Genomic DNA, 21,672 nt, shown 5'->3' on the forward strand with positions numbered 1-21,672 from the left:
TAATGAAGGGGCTTTTATTAGGAGTTTTGATTCGTTTGCTATTTTGTATTGTAATCTTTGAATATTTATACAGAACTCGCTAAAGGTTGTATCTTGTGCACAATTATTACTCTTTCCAAATTTAACAATTCGAATGAAAAGTGTTTGTGCTCTATTGCATTTCAGTTATAAAAATGTTTTAAATATTTATCAAATTAGAAATTTATTTCCGTATTGTACCTCCATAGTCTAAGGGCCTTTATATCTGTCGCAACATATTAAAATAGCTTAAGTTGATATAATGTAGTCTGGAGTAAAAGTCTGCCAATTCTCTTAATGTATTTTAAAATAATTTATTTATTATTTATTGAATGCTAAGATAGATTGTGTCTCGAATATGTTTATCAGAATAACTGGAAATATTTCCAAGTTTTTGAATAAACATTTTGTAATTCTGTAAATATATTTGAAAGTAATATATATACACCGATCGATTCTCTAAATATTTCATCAGAATAACTCGAATTGTCTTCGAGTTTTTTGAGTAAAATATTTTAAGTTTTTCAACTGTAGAATAAAATCAATCGAGGCTCGAACTGTTCATTAGCATGACTGGAATTTTTCTGAGTTTTTAGCACAAATCTGAAAATTCTATAAATATATTTTAAAGTAATTTGTACTTGTTAAATGTAAGTGGTGTTAACAGTAAAATTGATCGAGTCTCGAATATGCACATCAGAATAACTGCAATTGTTTCTTGGGTAAAAATCTGGTAATATATTTTAAGGTAATACACTATCAACTATTTTGAAGTTTTTAAATAGAATCGATCGAGTCTCGAATTTTTCCAGCAGAATAACTCGAATTGTCTTCGAGTTTTTGAGTAAAAATTTGGTAATTCTCTATATATACAAGTATTTAAAAATAATTTAGGTTATTCAACTATAGGGTAAAATTGATCGAGTCTCGAATATGTTCATCAAATATAGATAAGAGCTCAATGCAGACCTTTTTGTAGTCTCACATAAATCTGTAGTTTTACTTGATTTACTAATTTATACAGGAAAACGCAACTGATCATGCTGACAACAACTGGCCAATTAAGCTAAGTACATAGTGTAACGGGAGACAAAACAGAGGAAGGCAACTAGGAGTTTATTATTCATATTTCTTTTCAAGCTATATCAGAGAATGAAGTAAACGAAGAAAAAGCGCAGAGAGCAAAGAAAATATCACTATATTCCTGTCTGGTAGACCACGGCTCTATCATAACTAAATTCTTTAAAAAATCCATTAAATAATTATGTGCACAATGGTATAACCTCGAGTTCTATAATCTTTGTAGTAAAAAATTAAAGCTTTTACTTTTTAAAGCAGGTAGCTAAAACAAAATTGGACCACTTTATTGCAATTATAGTTTTTTCTTTAGCTTAATAAGCTGCTATTAAGTTTATGTTATGAAAATTTATTTTTCAAACAGTTTTAGCAAAGCCTTTTAAGCACATATTCATATATACAATGTTTTCATGATTTTTTGCGCGCTTCAATTCAATTGAATTTTAAAGCGTTTGCACAAGTTTAATAAAATTAATTTTGTTTAAATTATTAAATATTTCAAAATCGTTTCTGGAAGGTACTTGTTTAGTGTTAAAAAAAATTAATTTTCAAAATATTTTTCGAAAGGTACATTTTTGGGAAGATAAAAATCGTACAATATTTGCTTACACATTTGCTGAAACTGAAATTTGTTTTAGGTATGTGTATGTGTCGTTAATTTTGTATTATTGTTTAACACAGTATGATACATAAGTATATTTACCATTTTACCTTAACTGTAATGCTACATATTTGACTAGTCTAAACTTAAGTAACTCTTTAAGCCAAATTCGATTTACATTACAATTCAAACCTTACAAGTACATATTTTTCAATTCATTTGCTGTTTTACTTATATGCAACACCCACTCAGCAAATCGGCGTATGTCTTTCATTCCTACATTACTTACAACATTTTCAACAATAAAAAAGTCTGATTTTCTAGGGTGTACAACACGCTGAGAACACAAAACATATAATAATTATGACTATTATCACAATCCTTGTCTTTCAATATATATATAAATAACCTTTTTAAGTCAAATTCAACATATAGTTACATAATTTCAATTTTTATAATTTTCAGCAAAACATTTTCTACTAACAAAAATATAGAGTACAACAAAATATATCTATTTTAATTGCATTTATAAACTTAAACAGCAGTTGATATATTTGAGTGCAAAACCGTTTACAACGAAATGTGCAGCTTTCACTTCTACCATTTCCACTTGAAACAGAGCTTTCACCAGCTTTAGGTATTTTCGCTTGCTGAGCGAAAAAAACTTTTTTCGAGCTTTTACAATCTTTCGGTACTTTTGCTTGCTGTGCAAAAAAATCCTTTTTCGAGCTTGCACTTGCTTTCGGTACCTGAGCTTGCTGAGTAGAAAAAAAGATTTTTTCGATTATGCACTTGCTTTTGTTGCCTTCGCTCGCGAAAAAAAGCTTCCGTAAATTCAAAACTTTTATTAGAAAAGTGTGTAATTTGCTATTTTAATACATACATATATACGAATATATTTTGAATTGCTGTTTTCGTTTTTCTTTTTGTTTTTCAAATAAAGCTGTCGACGTACTTACATATGTACTCTCTTATGCTACAAACATACATATGTGTGTTGTACTTAGCTTATATTTATTTGTATGACACTTTATATTAATAATATAAATGCAAAACAAGCCCTACAATATTTTATTTCATTTTATTTTATAAATTTTTATATAAATTTTGTTTTTCTATTTTACAAATCGTGCTTTAGCATTTGCATATCAAATTTTACTTCAAGTGCAATTGCAAATTCGAAAATAATTCCAAAAGCTTTAACAAATAAGTAGCACAAATACTGCTCTGGAGTTTGCAATAAGCATAATACATACATACTTATATAAATACTTTTGGATTTGCGGCAGACTATTGCTTTGCTCTTGTGTTTAGCGCTATTGGGGAGGAGGAGAACAGTACGAATTGTCAATTTTTTATTATTTACTTAGCAAATTGCGAATACTGTTATGTATACAAATGCGTAGACAAACATACATACATACATATACATTGGGGTGTCCATTATTTTCCAAATTGATTTTTTTAGCATTTCTTTAAAAGTTATAATCACGATATTTAAAGTTATGCATTAAAAGTACTGTATTCATACGGTACACCATGTTGTATGAGCAACACAAAATGCACAAATTACTTCTATGAACGCGCTTTACAGTTGATGTATAGCTTTGACTGCGTATAACTTCTAAAGCAATGTTTTAATGGACAAATGCATCCGGACCTTTTTTGTGGAGCAGAAGTTTTAGCATTAGAAGATAACATATTATATTGAGATAAAAAGCTTGTTTACATTTTAACCTTACTTTTAGGGTAGAAACTAAAACTTCAAGAGATGTTGGCAAAAAAAATAAACCAACTTGGACACCCTAATATAAATATTGCTATATATATGTATGCACATAGCTTCAGTACACTCACGAATGCGTTTAGCTATAATGATGCCTAAATATGTATGTATAAGTACATACACACCGCCATATTTAACTAGCTACATAATGTATGTATATGTATATAAGTACTATGTGTATGAGCGTAGTAGGTAAATATTATTATTTATTTGTAACTGTTGTGTACGAATACAAAATGTGGCTATCGATTTTCTACATTGTATTCCTTCTACGAATACGAATACGAGTACGAGTACGATTTTTTGCTGTTGTTGTTGTGTAAGCAGCTTTTCTAATGCTACGAGTATATCTAGCCTTTCACTAGACTCTCTAGTTCACTAGTATTCCATATCATCTTCGTCATCACTTTGACACAGAAGTTTTCTACAACGGAAATCGAATGAATGCATGAAAAATTGTGTGTGCTTTTGCTTTTTTTATTGTTTTTTTTTTCGTTATTGCTTTTGTGTTGTGTTTGTGTTTTGGGCTGCTTGGTTATTTACGAAAATCAGGCAAAATTGTTGCACGTGTATTTTGAAACGAGAGGCAGACAAATCGTACAAGTCTACAGGTTTGCATGCAGTTTTGTAACATTCAAGTAATGAATTTACTGATTTCTGGAATAAATTTTACGAAATGTTTCTACTATCTAAGTTATACAAGTACTTTTAAAACATGCTGAAACTCAAAAATACATATATGGTCGTTCGAAAAAGAGAGTGCGATTTGAAATATTAATACTACGCGCAGGCAGACAACTACGAAAATGTTTTTAGTTTAAAATACAAAAAAAAAAAAACAACATTTAAACAATTAATAATTTTTGTATTGCGAAAAATATATTTTTTCGTTTAACAGAATTTAAAAAAACAAGTTTTGGCTTTATAATACTCAAAAACTAAAAAGGGGATATCATTAAAAATTTATTTTAAATTTTGATCAATTTTATTTTTGCAAAAAAGGTAAATTTTCAACTAAAATAATTTTAAAAACAAATTTTGGAATATAATAAATTCCAAAGTTGTAAAAAATCGAAATCACTAAACATTATTTATTTTTTAAATTTCCATATAGTGGAGCACTATCCATGCATATCCAAATATTAATGGTAGGATTGTTATCTTATTACGTGAACTAATACATAGTTGGAAAAAGCCTGAATCAAGTCCACTTATTTCGCACATTAGCACCAAAGTTACAAAATACCCTCCACATGTGTATTTCTGATGGCATAAAAGGGTATAATAAAATTTTTATCTTGATTTTGATCGGTCAGCTTGTATTGCAGCCATATGTGGAGAAGCAGCTTCTTGAGAAGAAAAGAACGTGTATAAAATTTCAAATCGGTGTTTAAAATACCGGGGGACTATGTAGTTCGCGTATACAGACGGACATACAGACATGGCTAAATCGACTCAACACGTCACGCTGATTATTTATATATGCGCATACCTATCTTATAGGGTCTCGACGTTTCCTTCGAGATGTTACCAACTTCGTGGCAGATTTTTTGATTATTTAATGAAGTTGCCACTTGACTTTGAACATAAATTATTTCATAATAAATGAAAAGCTGCGAAATCAATTTTTATACTATTTATTACACGTAACATTTAATTCTCAAAGTACTCTAATTACTGTTGTTTAATAAATTATTAAAAAATATTACAAAATATGCATTATAATATTTTAACTTAATGAAATAAAAATATTTTTTAACATTTTTCATAAACATAAAAGTAAAATAAGATACACTGCGAAATATTCTCATAAAAATTATTGATAGAGTTTACCCTATTCAACAGGTACATTACTCTGAAGTGTTTATTTTCTAAATTTTATTTTTTTTTAAAGCCAAAATGCAAAGTCTCAAAGCATTGAAAGTTAAAGTTTTATTAAGATTTAATTAATATTTTAATAGATATTTTCAAAAGTTGTTAGAAAGTACACACAAATTGCTTCGAGAGAATTTCCTTAGCGAAAAGCTATTACTAAAACTGTTACGCTAACGTGACGTCATTGCATCAGCTGATTACGAATCAATCAATTTATTAAAAAGCTGATAAAGTCTTTCCTAAACTCGAAGATTTCGCAATTGGATAACGACTTGGCGAAGATTTTGACTCTTCGTCAATATAAAGTTAAACATAAACAAAAAATCCTTCAAAAATGCTAACTACTGCTAAATGTGGATTTATCGCTCACAAATATAACTTTTAAGAACAAGTTTTCTAATAATTATTTTAATAAGTTTGTGTGCGCTACTTTTTCAAATAAGTGCCATTTAACTAGACTACCCGTACTATATTCTAAATTTGTAGTTTATGTTTAAAATTTCAATATTTAGCTAGCAAGGGTTAAAAAATGTGCGCGAGTAATCCAAAAAGTATATGGAACTATTTATTTTTATACGATAAATTTGCAATTTTCTGTACTTATAATATTTTTTAAAGCTTTATTTTGCGTTTAGCGGTTACTTAAATTCATATCAAACGGTTTCAATAGGCACTTGCATAGATTTCACTTAAAAATTACTGAGGGATAACGTTTTCTCCGGTTTGCAATTCATGCAGTTAACAATCCTGTAAATATTTGTTAATAGTAAACGGTCATTACATACATTATTGGTAAACTTTGTTTTTGTTTTTGTTTTTTAGTTCGATTTTGTTTGTCAGTTAAAAGTCGGTCCTAAATGAATTCACTAAAGTCAATGACAACAACGAGCATACTAGGAGCGAGTAAAAAATGAGTAATTTCAGAGAGAGTAGGTATGAAAAAAAGAGAAAGTAGAAAGGAGTAAAGGGAAAAATGTAATTTTTGTTAATTTTGACAACATAAATACAACAAAAATAACGTCAATTAGCTTGCCAATAAAATTGTAGGAAATACTTATACAAGAAAATACTTGTATATACTTGTAGGAGAATTAAGAACATGCAAAATAATCACAATTTCAATTTAAAAAATTACAATAAATACATTTTTTCATTAAAAATCGTTTGACCGATTCAAATATGTATGTACATGCTTACTTCCACTTCTTCATAAATCAAAATACTCAATCATATAAGTATGTATTAGGAGGATATGCCATTCTTCACTATAAATATTGTATTACATTACGATAATTTGCATAAAACTCAAGTAACTAATCGATAAAAATATGAATGCTTAACGGTACAACCGCATTTACTACAATTATGCATATAAATATTTATAAAGTAGGTATGTATCAATATATGTCTATGTTTGCTACACATGAAAATATGTAAATAAATATATATGTATGCAACGAGTATCTAGTCATTTACGAATGCAGTAATCAATTTCGAAAAAACATTCCAAATTACAAAAGTTCTTTTATGCAGGTACAGTTGATATAGCTATGATTATTAATATATATTTTCTTTTTATTCTTCATTTGCTTCTTCATCATTTGTTTTTGTAAATAGTAATTAACGTCCATTACAACAACTTAAGATACAATATGTAATTAGTAGTAATGCATACTGAGGGAATACGAGCATATGTATGTGTGTTTGATGATGTAGTAGGTAGTTAGGTAAGTAAGTAGTTGGTTGTGATGATTAATTATTATTTAACAAGTTGGTTTTCAAACTCACTCTTCCTTCGAGGGAAATTTCTCTGCATAGACCCGCGATGATTTGTTGCATGCTTTGTCGCAACAGGGGCAGTACCAATAGCTGAGCACACCAATCGAAATGGCGAATAGAACATTCGGTATGATAAGCGACAACACGAGATGATACAAATTGTTCTCCCACGAGTAGCGACCGATCACCACTTCCGGGTAGGCACGACTGTAATAACAGGGAAATGGTTCGCCAATGTGCGAATAGCTATTGAAAGAGAGAGCGAGATCACACAATTGAGAAAAAAATGCAAATTATACAGTTAAAAATTACTGAAATTTAATATATTTTTATGACTCACCCATATTGGCGCGCAAAGACACTGCAATTCGTTGTGGGTGGATAACCGCAACCTTCCGAATTGATGAGAAATTTCGTATAACTGACATCCCATTGCACCTTATCCAGCTCATGTGGATTCTTCTCCCATTCGATGAATGGAATGCGTGTATAGTTGACGTACAACTGATGGCACCTGAGAGAACAATGAAGGAAGAAAATATTATATAATTTATATTGGGAGTTGCGAGAAAAAATAATTAGTTCATTACAACTTCTTTTGTGCCGTCAGGTACTTAATATCGATGATTTCAAAAAAGTGTTTTGTACGAAAAAAATGTTTTATGTAAATTTTCGATGGAATGAATTTTTAAGACTTATAATGTGGTCTAGAACAGATTTTAGTAAGTTTTTCTGGTTATTTTGACTAAAGAGTATTTTAAATGTTGTAAGAATCGGACTCGATTCGCTCATATATACACATAATACTTACTTGGTGAGTGATGACGTGCAGCCCTCGCGGCATGAACTCCACGAACAATTTCTTATGCCTTCCGCGTAGACATGATCAATGACAATACATGTAACTGGTACGGGATCATAATCTGCAATTATTGTCGATATAGCTGGATCCACGACGAATGGTATTAAAAAGAGGAATGCAAAAACCGACAGAATTGCAGTGGTTCCTGTAAAAATGGAGTTTCAATTTATGTACGAGTATACATATAATTCTATCAAATACCAGATAATAGTGAGAGATCTGATAATTGCTTTTGAAATAACTAAAAATCACTTCTCCTTTCCATTTATCACACTTACCAAGGCACAACGATGTGTAAAATTTCGCCTTCTCTAGTATCGACTCCAATTCGAGATCGCTCTTCTTCCTCTGTGGCGATTGCAGGCTCGTACGGCTCGAACGCCCCGAAGTCGCTGTCTTTGTGCTGCTTAAACTTAGCTTACTGCCGGTTATAGTGTGTGCCGAAATTGTCGGACTGGTCGGTAATGACATTGTTGTCGTAGCGGTCGAACTTTTCTTCATCTTGCTGCGTTATACTCGACTGCTGGTGTGTGTCTGTGGTTCGTTCCACAGTTTGTGTCTTGACTGCAGCTATTGGTCGTTTGTAGATTTCTGTCTGTGTGTGTGGGTTCGATTGTTCGTGCGCTACTAATGATCGCTATTTATAGGTTCAGTTATTTGTGTGTTTGTTGACGTATTATTAACAGAGTTGCTTTTCAGTTTGTCCAAGTTCTTGGTTCTCGTAACATGTCAGGAGTTTTCTTTTTTTTTTTTAATTCTATGATACTTGATACTTGTTTCTGTTCTATTTTTAAGTTAATTAATTTAATATTCGATATTCACTAAACACACTTCATACTAATTTGAACGATAATTTATCTAATTTCTTTTTTTCATGCCTATTTGTGTCTTTTTTTCTATTTCTGGCCCAAGTCTGTTTGTTGTGTTCGTTTTTCTTTAATTTCTTTTTTTTTATCTATTCTTTTGCTAGTTTTCTTCGTTTAACGTTCGTTTATTTGTTTGGTTAGTTTGTCGTCTCTTTGTATGTTATTGTTAATTTTTCATATATTTTGTTATTGTTTGTACCAAAATTTGCTTGAATATATCTGTTTGATCACGCATCCCTCCAAACCGTTTGACTTTCCATAACAAGTGAGTTGCTGGTGTATAAATGTGTGTGTGTAAGTGAGTTACTGTTGTAATATATTAGTGTGTTGAGTGCCCGTTTATACGAAATTAGTGCAATAAGCGCTTGAATATAGATCTTTAACTAATATACATATAATGCAAATGGAATAACACATAAATATTTGCCTTGCATTGTTGTTGTAACATAGTTGTAGTAAACAATTGTAAATATTTTTCATATATTCTAAACAATAAATGGAATGTACTTTGCTTTTTTGCTTTTTGCTTTTTGCTGGGGTTACAACATTGAATTGAGTACTTACAAATCTTTGAATTTATTTTGGTAAGTTTTTGTTTTCTTTTTATTTTTGTTTTTGTAAATCTAATATTGTCTGAATGAATAAGTTTTTCAAGACTTTTATGTCCCGTCAATTGTTGTTCTTAATTCTTTCGTGCGCATAAATATTAATTTAAAATACAGCATATTTGCTTTCGAGAATATATTCAAAAATTTGTTTGCAGCAATTTTATTTTTTAAATTTTTTGTTTTTGTGTTTTTTACTCGCAATTGATTGTGGTTTGCATAAATTATTTGCTCTCTGTGGTTTGTTTGTGGTACATAATTATTATTTGACTAATTTATAATATATTTTTATTTGATGCTTGCAAGCGCATTTTGCGGGAGTGAAATTGAATGAAATTGTTGTTTGTTTTTATTTTTGGGCTGATTAAAATATTTAAAATTTTTTACGTAAAATTTTCTTGGTTTCTTTTTGATTTGAGTTGGTGAAGTGAGTGTGCTTTTGTACAACTTGTGTTGTTGTTGTTGTTGTTGTTGTTTGTTACTACTGGACTGTCTGCTGCTTTATTGCATGACAAACACGCCGGCTTGATGTACGGGACTGTCTTCTTGGAGCAGAGGAATGCCTAGAAAATTGAGAAAATACAACTGATAGTGCCAACCAAGTTTAAGAAAAAATATTTAAGATCAAAAATTTATTTATATTCACAACTAATTAAGTAAATATTTAAAATTGCTGGGGGAGTTAGAAATTTACCGACTTTACATAAACTAAGTCTATAAAATAGTTGCTAAAATTAAATTTTATATTTTTCAAAATTAATTCCAATTCGATAGAATATCAATGGGGTAGGGTATATTGAACGGTTTTAATATACATATAAAGTTTGGTTGGGCGAACTAATTGATGGGGCGTTATAAGGTATTAAAAATTTTATAAATAAGGTGAGGTTAGTTACGACTGATTTGCGATTTGGGACTAAACTTAGATAATTTCAGACATATTCTTTTTTTATACCGTACTTTTTGGAAACAATTAAACCCATATACACTATATATCCACAAATGTAGAGACGTCTCCACAAACCTGTTGAGTCAACTAATTTCAATACCAGGTAATTCCTGTGGATGGTTGCATAAATAAGAGTACTGGTGCCCCAACATTGCATAAGCGGAATAGTAAAGACAGAAGTGATTAAGTAATTTTTTGCACCATCTGTCTATGTCACCACTAGAGATCAAGCCAAGTTTTTCACAAGCGTAGCGTTGTCGTATAGAGAAAAATGGGCTCCCTAGACCTATTATGGTATACGTCGGAGTAAAAAAGATTTTATGCTTACATAATGATCATATCCCATTATATATCTCAAGAGGGCGGAGAAGTCGCACTCAGAATCTATTATTCAGAAACAAGAGTACCACTGAATTTTTACAGATTTCAAAGAGCCAATAAAATACTTTTGGTGAGGAATAATATAACACCACCGACATAGTAATAGAATATTTGAATAAATTTCATAGTTCACAAAAAAATTCCGCAGAAAATGCATATTGAGAGCTTAAAGCTTTCACACAAAATAAAAATTTAAAGCTTTGTAACAAATATAAACTTAGCTGAATATTTAATATAACATTAAACCGTCGTTTTAGTCACTACTGAAACATCTAAATATCGCATTTATTGTGAAAGCTCTTTTTCTTAAGCTTTCATAAAAAATCATATAAAAAATTAAACACACTTAACTAAAAATACTTAGACTGCTTTTGGAATGAATGAATTAAGTGATTTTTATGAAAAAAAAGCTTTCACTTTATAAAACGATATTTGTTTATATTAAGTGTATAGCTGAAATTTAACCAAGGACTACAGGAGCTGAATGTAGAATTCTTATCCGATTTTATGCCTACTACTACTGGGCTTTGCTTCATAGCTTTTATTTGGATACTGACAAGAAAAAATTATAATTGATGAAATCTCTAAGCTTTTGTACAAAATTTGCATTATGTGGAAAGAGTTAAAAGTTTTTATATAAATGTACTAATACTACAAGGAATATATACGTTTCGAATTTAAACTGGTTAAAAACTCTAAGCTTTTTTACAAAGCTAAACAATCGAGTATACAAAAATATTATGAAAAGTCGAATACTTTCGATTATAGTTTTAGGAAAATATGTTCTTTACTTTATGAAAGATCTAAGCTTTCACACAAAAAGCTAACAATATACACAAATCGAATTCAACTAAATATGCGTGTATGCGTTGCTTCTACAATTAAATGCCGTTATTCACAAAGGGTCATTGCGAACCTACATCATAAACGACGCTTACAGACAATGACAACAGCACAAATGTTCAAAAATGTGGATAAATATTCGAACTTTCAGGTCTCAATCCACGTTGATGTAGCTGAAAGTATGCTGCAAGTGTAAAATAAGCATTACAATTTACATATCGATTTAAGCTGAACAAATTTGTGTAAGAACACAAGTTGTGAGATGATAATTGCTTTTGGCTCTTAAAGAGCAAAACAAAAAAAAACAACAATCATTTGCATGCTTACGTGACGGATCTCATAGTGCCATTACGTCGTCGCCACCGCCTCCACCAGTATCGCCCAAGTTTGTTTGTGAGCCAATATTATTTTTCGCCAATATCGTGTCCGTGTCCACACAACCCTTAAAACGCATTTTCGCATCATCACCCACATAGACGGTCTTCTGGCAGAGCAGCAAGACCAGACATGACACCACAAACAAGACGGACGGCACAACCGAGGCGATAACAAACTGTCGATAGGTAACCTCCAAGTCGAAGCGTGCCACGACAATTTCCTTCTTTGACGGTGAGTAGAAGCAAGGGAAGCGCGCGCGTGCATTATGATCGCTGCCATCACGTCCAAAATCCTTCAAGAACTCCTTGCACTCATCCATTAGCGTATTCACGCAACCCTCCAGATTGATCATGAGCTTCGACTCATTCGAAATGGTTAAATCGAAATCGGGTGGCGCTATCTCCGGCGTTGGCACTGAAACCGATATGTGCAGATGACTTAAATACGTGAAATTGGTGAGATCCGTGAGCATATTGTGTTCTAGCGTTGAGCCGTTAATGCAATCCAACGCCTCCACCCGATCCGATGTGTTTTTAATGAAATAACACGAGGCCATTACAACATTATCCGCGGATTCATTCCACACTTCCTCATTAGTCTCTGCATTGATGGCATTTTGACATTGCGACAAATACACTTTATCGCCACTCAACACCACCACATTCTTATTGCGTGTCGGTATGTCAACACAACGACGGTCACAATTGTAGGGGGTGCGTATTTTGCGGCACGTGCCGCGAGAACATGAAAATAAACCGTTTATGTCCATACAATTGATTTTCCCCCGCCGTCCCGAACACTTTACTGGCGAATCGCTATTCTTGAAAACACACTCGAACGCATCGGTTATATTTAAGCACTGACCTTCGGTACAATTAAATGTACCCGTTAAATTTTTGCACTCATCATTTATGCAGCGCGCTTTATCGGCGCGGTCCTGATCGATGCCGTAGCATGTCTTATTCGCTGAATTCGTGCAATTCTGAAAGGTAAGATTGGTGCCATTGGTACGTAGATTCACGTAGATTTGTATGCAGGCGCCAGACGTCTTACTCAGACACCACTCGCCGCACGAGCCCCATTCGCAGTTGTCCTTGTTGACGGCGCGCGTGGTGGTGCACATGACGGGCGTTGGATCGATGCCGCTCTTGAAGGCGCGCGTCGACGGCATGTAAATGGCGACCGTTAGATAGACCAGCGCCACCGAGCTGAGCACGAGCGTCATTTGGCATATGCAAATAGTGCCGCATATGCGCTGATCCTGTGGCGGTACAATTAGGTCCTCACTCGGCACCTTTTTCTTACCCATTGTGGCGGCGAGGTCGGCTGAAGTTGCTGCGTCAGCTGCGGCGATGTGCGACTGTTAAGTGCTTGGCAGTTAAATTTGTTGTAGAGTTTGTTTTGTTTGAGTTGTTGTTGTTTGTTGTTTGATATTTCTATTTCTATTTCTGCTTAGCTTTTCGTGGCTGTTATTAGTATAATTTAAGATTGCCAGCACTGGAAATTTCTGCAAACTACTCGTCGTTGACAGGTCGCGTAGGCGTCGTCGTCGTCGTTATTGGTGTGGTGAAACTTCTACCTGTGTATATATGCATATATGTTGGTGTTGTTATGTTATTGTTGTAGCGAAACGAGCGCCTCAATGAATTTGTGTTATTGCTGCGGCCATGTAAATCGATTGCAGCATATGGTTGACCCAGACACACATACACACAAACGCGCAAAGCAGCACGCGTGCACCTACACCACAAATTTTCTTCGAAATTATACAACTGCTTCTACTTCCTACGATTTTCGACACTCTAACACACACGTTCACTTTTATTTTACTATCGTTCACTTTTAATCGCGCTCATATTGGCGTTCTGATGTTCGTGAAAAATGTTGCAATTATTGATTTTTCCGCTTTCGGGCAGTTAGTTGGCGTAGCTGATGACTATTTTAGGCTTCGTGCGCGGCGTTAAATCTGCTGTGTCTTCTCTGCTCGTCTGTCATAAATTTTAATTGAGCAGTAAATTTTTGTGGCTAATCAGTTTAGTAATGACTGCACAAACACATACACACATGCATGAAAGGCCATTGAAGGATTGCGGCGACTTTGACACAATGAAATTACGCACCGACACACAGCTGCGTAGTGGACCCAGAAATTCAATATTGTAAAATGGAGGTCAAAGACAAAACCTCAAATCGCGGTGTACCGTTCCACAGATTTGCCAGATTTGCTAGCGCTTCGAGCACTTCGTACAGCTGCACCGAAGCAAGTACTGCTGTTGACACATTACTCCACATACCTCCACGTATGGCAGCGTTAATAGCATGCCAATCTCTGTCGAATCACACTTTTTTCATTTATCGATTAAACGCACACATACACACACAAGCGCCCTCTAATGGATTACACTTTTTTATAGCATTAATGCAAGAAAATATTAGTTTGCTGTTGATTAGTTTAGTTTTTAGTTGAACTATAAAATTTTTTTAGTTTGCACCGTTTTTCGTATACTCTCGTCCGTTGCACCGTTCCGGCCACGGGCAATATGAGTATGTTGTGTGTATTGCGAAATGTTTAAACGGCAACCCGACACAATGCCTATCCGTTAGTCAAAGTCGAAAAGTAATCATCGTAAAACGCTTGGAGAGCTGAGATTTCGGAGAATCTGTGAGCGCATGCAGACGAATATATACACACATGTATGCATAATAAGCACAGTGTGTGATGAAAGTGCTGTGAAAGCTTTGCTGACAACAAAAACAAATACACAAAGCTATCACGCATGCGCATGCGCTGCATTTGCAGTAGCAAAATAAGCAAAAAATCGATGAGAAATATTGTTTTTTTTAGCTCTTGTTTTATTATTATTTTCTCTAGTTATTTTGCTCATTATGCGACAGCACTTTTGGTCCTGACATTCTTCACGCTGGTGACATTATGCCCATTGCGCTGCTTCTCGACCTCACTCACTGTGCTTCGAGCTTACTTTTCCATTCATCTTACGGCCAACTTGGCGCTGCCTGTCTCACGTTCATAGCCATGTACTTTTGCTTTTTTGCCACTTTCGCAACTTTCACCGCCCCGGCATTGCATGACATTTAGCAATAAAATCCATCTGTCATCCTCTGCCTCGCTTGTAGTGTTGCCGCTCTTCACCGCCACTTGTACACCCTACATTCTACATATGCTGTGTTGATGCATTTGACTCAATATGTGTTTCTGGGGTGTGTTTTTATTGGGTCGACGCACACACATTACAAATACGAGCACAAATCATGCTTTGTTCTTTTTCGACAATTGTGCTTTGTGCTTTGTGAGATGTACACTTATTAGTTGCATTAATATTGAACTCAATTATATTGTTGTTGCTATTGACATAAATTTATATTTTATAAATTAGGAGCTACAAAACACTGGGGATTGTAAGATTAGTTTTTTGTTTTGTAAATCTCGCTAATGAGCCTGTTTAGCCAGGAGTAAGTATCGATGTAGCGGCAAGCCTAAAAAAGTGTCATGTTAAAAGGCTCGCGTGATGAGTAATTAGCATATCCAATTATTTTCACGAGACGCCTTGTGCGACTTACCATAATATGCGCGGGTAACGTACTTATCGTTTTAAATAGTCACTAAAGGTTAGCTCCGAAAATGGCATATCAAGGAATTGATGTTAATCCTGAATCTGTTCACTATCTGATGATAGTAGCAAAAGTTTTCGATAGCTTCACGTTCTTCTCTGAATGCTTTGTGCTACTCAAATACTTATGTTCGTAATAAAGTAGATACTCCAAAACACGTCTACAATATTTTCAATGATTCCGTAACGGTGATTCCATTGGAAACACAAAATTTTAAGCAAACTCGTTGCTTAATTTATTTTTCCATGTTAAACTAACATTATTGTCCTTATGTTACATCAAACTTGACCTCAACATAAAAAAGGTTGTAAGAATCTAGGAAATTATTTGTATTGGTTACGGGCTTACAAGGACTAGATCGACTCAAATTTGATAAGATGTTAAACTATTTGCAAGTGACGTTACATGCGACAATAAGGATATCAAATTTATCACTTGGAATAAGCAGTTAGTTTCCTCTCTTACGCTATATGCAGTAAGCTATTGTTATTTCATATCAATATACATGCCCAACATATATTTCTGGAGAGAGAGAGCATTATTGAGTTGAGTTTGAGTTGAGCTATCCTATCGCATTATCCCCCATATAACCCAAAATAAACTAAGTACTCCTTTTCCCCAGCCAGTGTCAACTTTATTCTTCAGCAAACTATACTTGTATTAGAGACTATTTCATAAGAACAATGCCTTTATTTTTTTTGCAAATAATGAACTTTTGAAATTTGTTATACAAAAACTATCTATGCTCCCATATGCAATTCTATTTATGGTAGGTAAATGTTATAACATCGGAATTGTGATAAGGCAATATTTTGTTTGGCTTAGCGGCGTGGAAAAGAAATTACTGGTAATAGTTATTACTATTTGAGCCGTAGGCCCTGGCAGCCAGTGCTAACATTATATTTGTATACTTTATACCAATAGAATAAATAAAAAATTATTTATTACTATTATTCTTAGAAAAGTTACTTGAAGGAGTGTATAAGCAGAAGTTGGCTAGAGGAAATTTACTATTTCAAATTTATTTTTATTTTTTGACTTTGATAAACATATATAATTTAATTGGAAAAGTAATAAAGACTACCGGAAGGTTGATAAGATTTTATCATAATTAATAAGCCGATTGATAAATAAAAACCTGTAGTATTAAAACACGACCACACGAGACACAGAATTTCACAACGAAAAAATTTTATTTATAAGCAACTTCTTTTAATTTCATTGAGTAGTATTAAAAGTGAACCCAGCCGAGCTTTCGAATCATTCGTGATAAAATGAAATCTTATTTAAATATGGGATATCACCTCTCATTAGTCACTTGAAAAAGCGCAGTGAAAAGATCACATCATATCTTTCATACACTAGTAAGTTTATTAGAGGGAGTTAAGGACACCACGGTGTATGTGAAACTGCGAAGACTTCAGTTAATTAGAGGGTGGGTAAAAATAATTACTAATATACTACATTCGACTAAAGCAAGTATTAATTTTAGTATAATAAGTTCTTAATATAATATTTTACTATGATACAAATAATTTAAATTCAAAATTCGACTACAAGCGGACGAATCATATGGGGTTGTGGCATGGTCTGCAATATATACATATTCTAACAGCAATAAAAATATTATAAAAATTAACTGAAAATGTAATAATATGGTGGATCTGATTTGACCTTAGGTAATATATCAACTAAGAAATAAAGTCCTGTCGCATATCATCTCGATGGCTATGATCCCTAAAAAAAATCAGAGTACAAAAGGCAAACTTTTAGCAGCGTTACGATTATAATTTTAAATAAAACAAAAAAAAATTTAGTTTATAAGCAACTTTTCTTGATTTTACTGAGTAGTATTTATAATCAGACGTGCTAAAATCTTAAAGCAGTGAGTAAGTGTTAATCACTTCATAACTTTCATGCGTTTTTTTAATAGAGTGAATTAAGGACTACAATAGGAAGGACTATACAATGCGTATGTATAACAGCGAAGACTTCAACTAACTGATGGAGTATTATCTTGTTTTTTTATTCGCTGTAATGAAATTTCGTCCTGATTTCATCATAAATATTTAGCGTATTCTATAAGCTCTAAGCCGCATACGAACAGCAGATACTTGTAGCAAAGACTTTGTTATCGAATGGCGATCTCTACTGTGAAAAACTTTAATAAAATCATAATTTTAGAGTGATCGTATTCAAATATGTGATTCATAAGGGGAAATAGAAATGCATTTCAACAGCCCGCTAGACGATATGGTATTTCCTGCTGCAGCTTTTATTTACCATAATAGCCTTTGCGGCCGAGAATGCATACCAAGGATATTATTTTGTCAGTTAGTATGGAGAAAATAAATAAATAGATAACTAAATAAAAAGTGAAATCAAAAAAGCGTTATTTTTGTACGAGAAGCTTCCTAGAGTTATAAATAGATGAACATTTGCATCTTCTTCGTTCTACGCCATTGCATTGGCTCAAGTGCACTAACCTGCTGGTGTGTGACCTCCGAATTTCCCTCCAACCGCACTTTGCTGTGTAGTATTCTTACACTGTTTACAAAACGTTTTTCAACTGCAGTTCATTAGATATATATATGTTTTATACACTTCTACACTCCAAATACTAGTACTTATGTGCAGGTACATGTGCTTTTCGACTGCTACACTTTTCCTTTTATACTTGATGGCCTCCTTTTGACGCTCAAGTTGTTATTATGAAATCACTTCGGCCACATAATTTATGGCCATTTTTGTTATTGTTAACTTCACAACACATAACATCACACATTAATTAATTCCATATTCGCTGCAATGCGGTGTAATAAATAATTTTTCAAGTTGTATTATACACTTCTCAAGCAAGAAATATCAATAATATTGAAATATTTAATGTCACACAGCGAACAAGAATTTTCTTTTACACACGGGCAAAGAGCGTACAACATGACTTGTGCGCAACGAGCAGACTGACACTTGTTTTCCACCATTTTTGAGAGGTCCTTTTTCCAAAAGTGTTGACTAAAACGAAATGCCATCCACATTGCGCTGTCATTTGGTTTCACCTATTTGTTGTTGAGGCTTGCCTACCTGCGAAAGTCATGTGTAATGGAATGTAAAGATGGATGAACATTTGAGCAGGAAATAGAAGAGAGTAAGTCCATAAAAATGGAGAGCGTGAGAGAAAGGATAGAAGGAAATGAGAGCTACATTTTCACTTGAGCAGTTCATTAATGAGCACTGTCCATTTCAAGTAAAGCTGTAAGTCTAATTTTCGAGTGAGAGCGTTTTCACAATGAGAATAAGAGCGGGTCGAGTACGTATAAATAATAGAGTGTGAATGTTTGGTTTAAAAGCTGGTGGTGCATGTCCTTTTGCACAATTTTACGTCATCGTCCAGTAACTGTTTTCTTCTTTTATTGCTTTCGTTTCTTGTACAAGCAATCAATGAGTCATTTGGAGTTGTTGCAAGTTTTTCAACTTATAACTCTTACATAGTATATCGTATGCATATGGGTTGGAGTAGGTTGATTTCTTATGCACGAAAGTATAGGTCAGAAGTCGCTCGTAGGCTATTTGGCTATATTTGGTTTTTTTGGAAATGATTATGGATTGAATCTAGAAGAAATAAGAAATATACTATAAGTATATAAGAAGTAGTTGGCTTATATCCACTTGTATAGTATCGGAACTTAATTGTCTAAAGACATCTTAGACTACCTGAAAGACAAACCGGAAGATCGTTATTATTTAGATGAGATAAGAAAGCCAGAAGCTCATATTAATAGAATGCTAAGGCAAAGTCTTAGATGAAATTCCTTCCCTAGAACATCCTTGTGCCTCATTTAGTGTTTTTAAGACATATGTTTGTTGGAACTTATTTCTAATATATTTTTGGAAACTACTGAATATCATGTTTAAAAATTAATATAGAAGAAAATTAATTTTTGTTGAAATTAATTTTAGAGACATCAAAAATCATTAATGATCCTTTTCTCCTTTGTTTTTTGTTAAACAAATGTTATTGGTAATGAAGCATAAAGTAAATATTTAGCTAAACCATTCTCTCACCATTTCGTATTGACCAGGCTTAGGCAGCGTCACACATGGTGATGTACATACATTGTTTAAAAAGCACATGCTAACTGTGCCAAACTAGAGAGGCGCGTAGAACCAGTTTTTCCAAAAATAATTCAATAAATATATTAGGTTTCTGAGGAGTGAAATAGTGTTGTCGAAGTCATCTCTCATTCCTTATATTTTTATATACCCATTGAGTTGAAAGAGATCAAGAGAGCACATGCAATGAATGAGACATAAAACTCACGGACAATAATGAATGAAAATGTCAATTTTGACATATGGAGTAGAGAGCGTACATGAGAACTAATAAAGGTAAACAAACATCATTAAATGGAAATGTTATTGTAAAACAATTATATTTTGACAGTTGGAAAATGTAGTTAATGTTGCTTTGAGCGATGTTTACTGCCGTTGCCGCTAGAGTGTGAGTAGGAATGCTTATAGCTGTTCCTAAGCGATAAGTTAGCAATATAAAGTAAATGTCATACCTAAATTCTATTACAGCAAATTGGAAATGTATGAGCAAAAGAGTACAAACAATTAAAGATTTTGACAACTGAAATTGTCAAAGTTATGTATCAAATACAATAGTAATTTAATAGAGTACGTGACTATTTTCAAATCTCTCTTCTGTCTATGTTTGTGGAAATATAAAAAAAAAATTGAGTTGAAACCAGTTTCTCAAGAAATGATGAGATTGAAAATTCGAAAGCTTTCATGTCATCTACAATACATTGAGTTAAATTCATGATATTACATTTGAAATCTGGACACCAAAAAAAAATATATTTTTAAATTTACTTGTTTGTTGAAAGAATTCCTTTATTTATAACTGTCACTTTGACATTTGTTTCGAGAGAATGAAAGTATTGACCCAAAATATATAAACCGCTCAAAACGATAGTTTGACAGCTCATGACAGTAGCTCTCAGTGAAGCGTATTAGTTGCACAGGAGAGCAATTGTTTAAAGCTCTCTTCACTTACTCCCCAACTGTCGTAAATTTAATTGAACTCCCTTACAGTTTTCACCGAATTTTATTTGCACAATCAAAGCTCTAGTCACTTGCTCAGTAACACTCTCAGTCATTCATAAGCTCCACGAACACTAACTGACTCTCATCAAATACCTTAGCCTGGGCCAGTGCAATGGCGATTACGCAGTGCCTCGTTCTAGTCGCGCGTTAGTCCTTACTGTGAAGAGTCTCATAAGCCAGCCATTTGAATATTCCGTTTTTTTTTCGTGCGCCCGTGATTGTATAGTGAGTGGTCCGTTGAAATGGCCACCGACCGCCGTAGTGTGTGTGGCAAAAGGTTTTGCACTTAAGCGCTACCACGACCTGAAGACATTGTACATTGTACGACTAGTATAATCAGGTCGCAACGAGGGAATCGGCAAAAATGGAACAAATGAAATTGTATTAAACGGAAAAAAGGAGTATAGAAGCAAATGGAAAAGTCTAAAAAACAAATAATCAAAATAATATGTAACTCAGTAAATTATTGCTTGCAAACGTGATTCTCTGCTAAAAGGCAACTAACTAATTGAATATTCCATATATATGTATCATATATATTGTAGACTCAGGTGTGAGTAGGAAGCCAACGAAGTAGCATGGCTCTATAAATTAAATTTAGTAACAAAGTGGTAAAAGCAGTGATGTCTGGCGTTGGCTGAATTATCTTTGCGTCGCTCGAACAGTGTGACGATAATATCTGCAAAGAGTGTAGGAAGCGAAAGAGTTGTATTATTATTTGAAGGACTAAAGAACAAGCAGCATACAAAAAGACACACATTCAAGCATACATACATATACCTAACTGAGGGTGCATGTTTATGTGCATACTCATGCTTATGTATGATTATATTGCCTACACATGTCACGCTATATATAGCAGCGTGATATGCCATATAGTATATATAATATATGTATATGGATATATAGA

General features: G+C 33.2%; 2 protein-coding genes across 4 annotated transcripts; both read right to left on the bottom strand.

The window, feature by feature from the left end:
• Positions 1–523: 523 nt before the first annotated feature.
• On the bottom strand, positions 524–8,667 carry Teh2 (tipE homolog 2). 2 transcript variants are annotated; one of them, XM_070111010.1, is made up of 5 exons: positions 8,277–8,667; positions 7,948–8,143; positions 7,477–7,650; positions 7,146–7,382; positions 524–3,906 (listed from the first exon to the last, which is right to left on the bottom strand). In XM_070111010.1, exons 1-5 carry the CDS (start codon positions 8,497–8,499, stop codon positions 3,861–3,863), a joined length of 876 nt encoding a protein of 291 aa, XP_069967111.1. In that variant the 5' UTR covers positions 8,500–8,667; the 3' UTR covers positions 524–3,860. The 2 variants fall into 2 exon arrangements, with proteins under 2 accessions (XP_069967111.1, XP_036220462.1); XM_036364569.2 differs by having other exon boundaries at positions 524–6,104.
• Positions 8,668–8,765: 98 nt separating this feature from the next.
• Positions 8,766–14,687, bottom strand: Teh3 (tipE homolog 3). 2 transcript variants are annotated; one of them, XR_004976770.2, is made up of 3 exons: positions 11,970–14,687; positions 11,720–11,826; positions 8,766–10,032 (listed from the first exon to the last, which is right to left on the bottom strand). XR_004976770.2 is itself a non-coding variant. In XM_036364496.2 (2 exons), exon 1 carries the CDS (start codon positions 13,327–13,329, stop codon positions 11,980–11,982), a length of 1,350 nt encoding a protein of 449 aa, XP_036220389.1. In that variant the 5' UTR covers positions 13,330–14,683; the 3' UTR covers positions 8,766–10,032; positions 11,970–11,979. The 2 variants fall into 2 exon arrangements, 1 of the variants encoding a protein (XP_036220389.1); XM_036364496.2 differs by lacking the exon at positions 11,720–11,826 and having other exon boundaries at positions 11,970–14,683.
• Positions 14,688–21,672: the final 6,985 nt, after the last annotated feature.

This window comes from Bactrocera oleae, chromosome 6 (genome assembly GCF_042242935.1).
Source record: "Bactrocera oleae isolate idBacOlea1 chromosome 6, idBacOlea1, whole genome shotgun sequence".
NCBI lineage: Eukaryota > Metazoa > Arthropoda > Insecta > Diptera > Tephritidae > Bactrocera > Bactrocera oleae.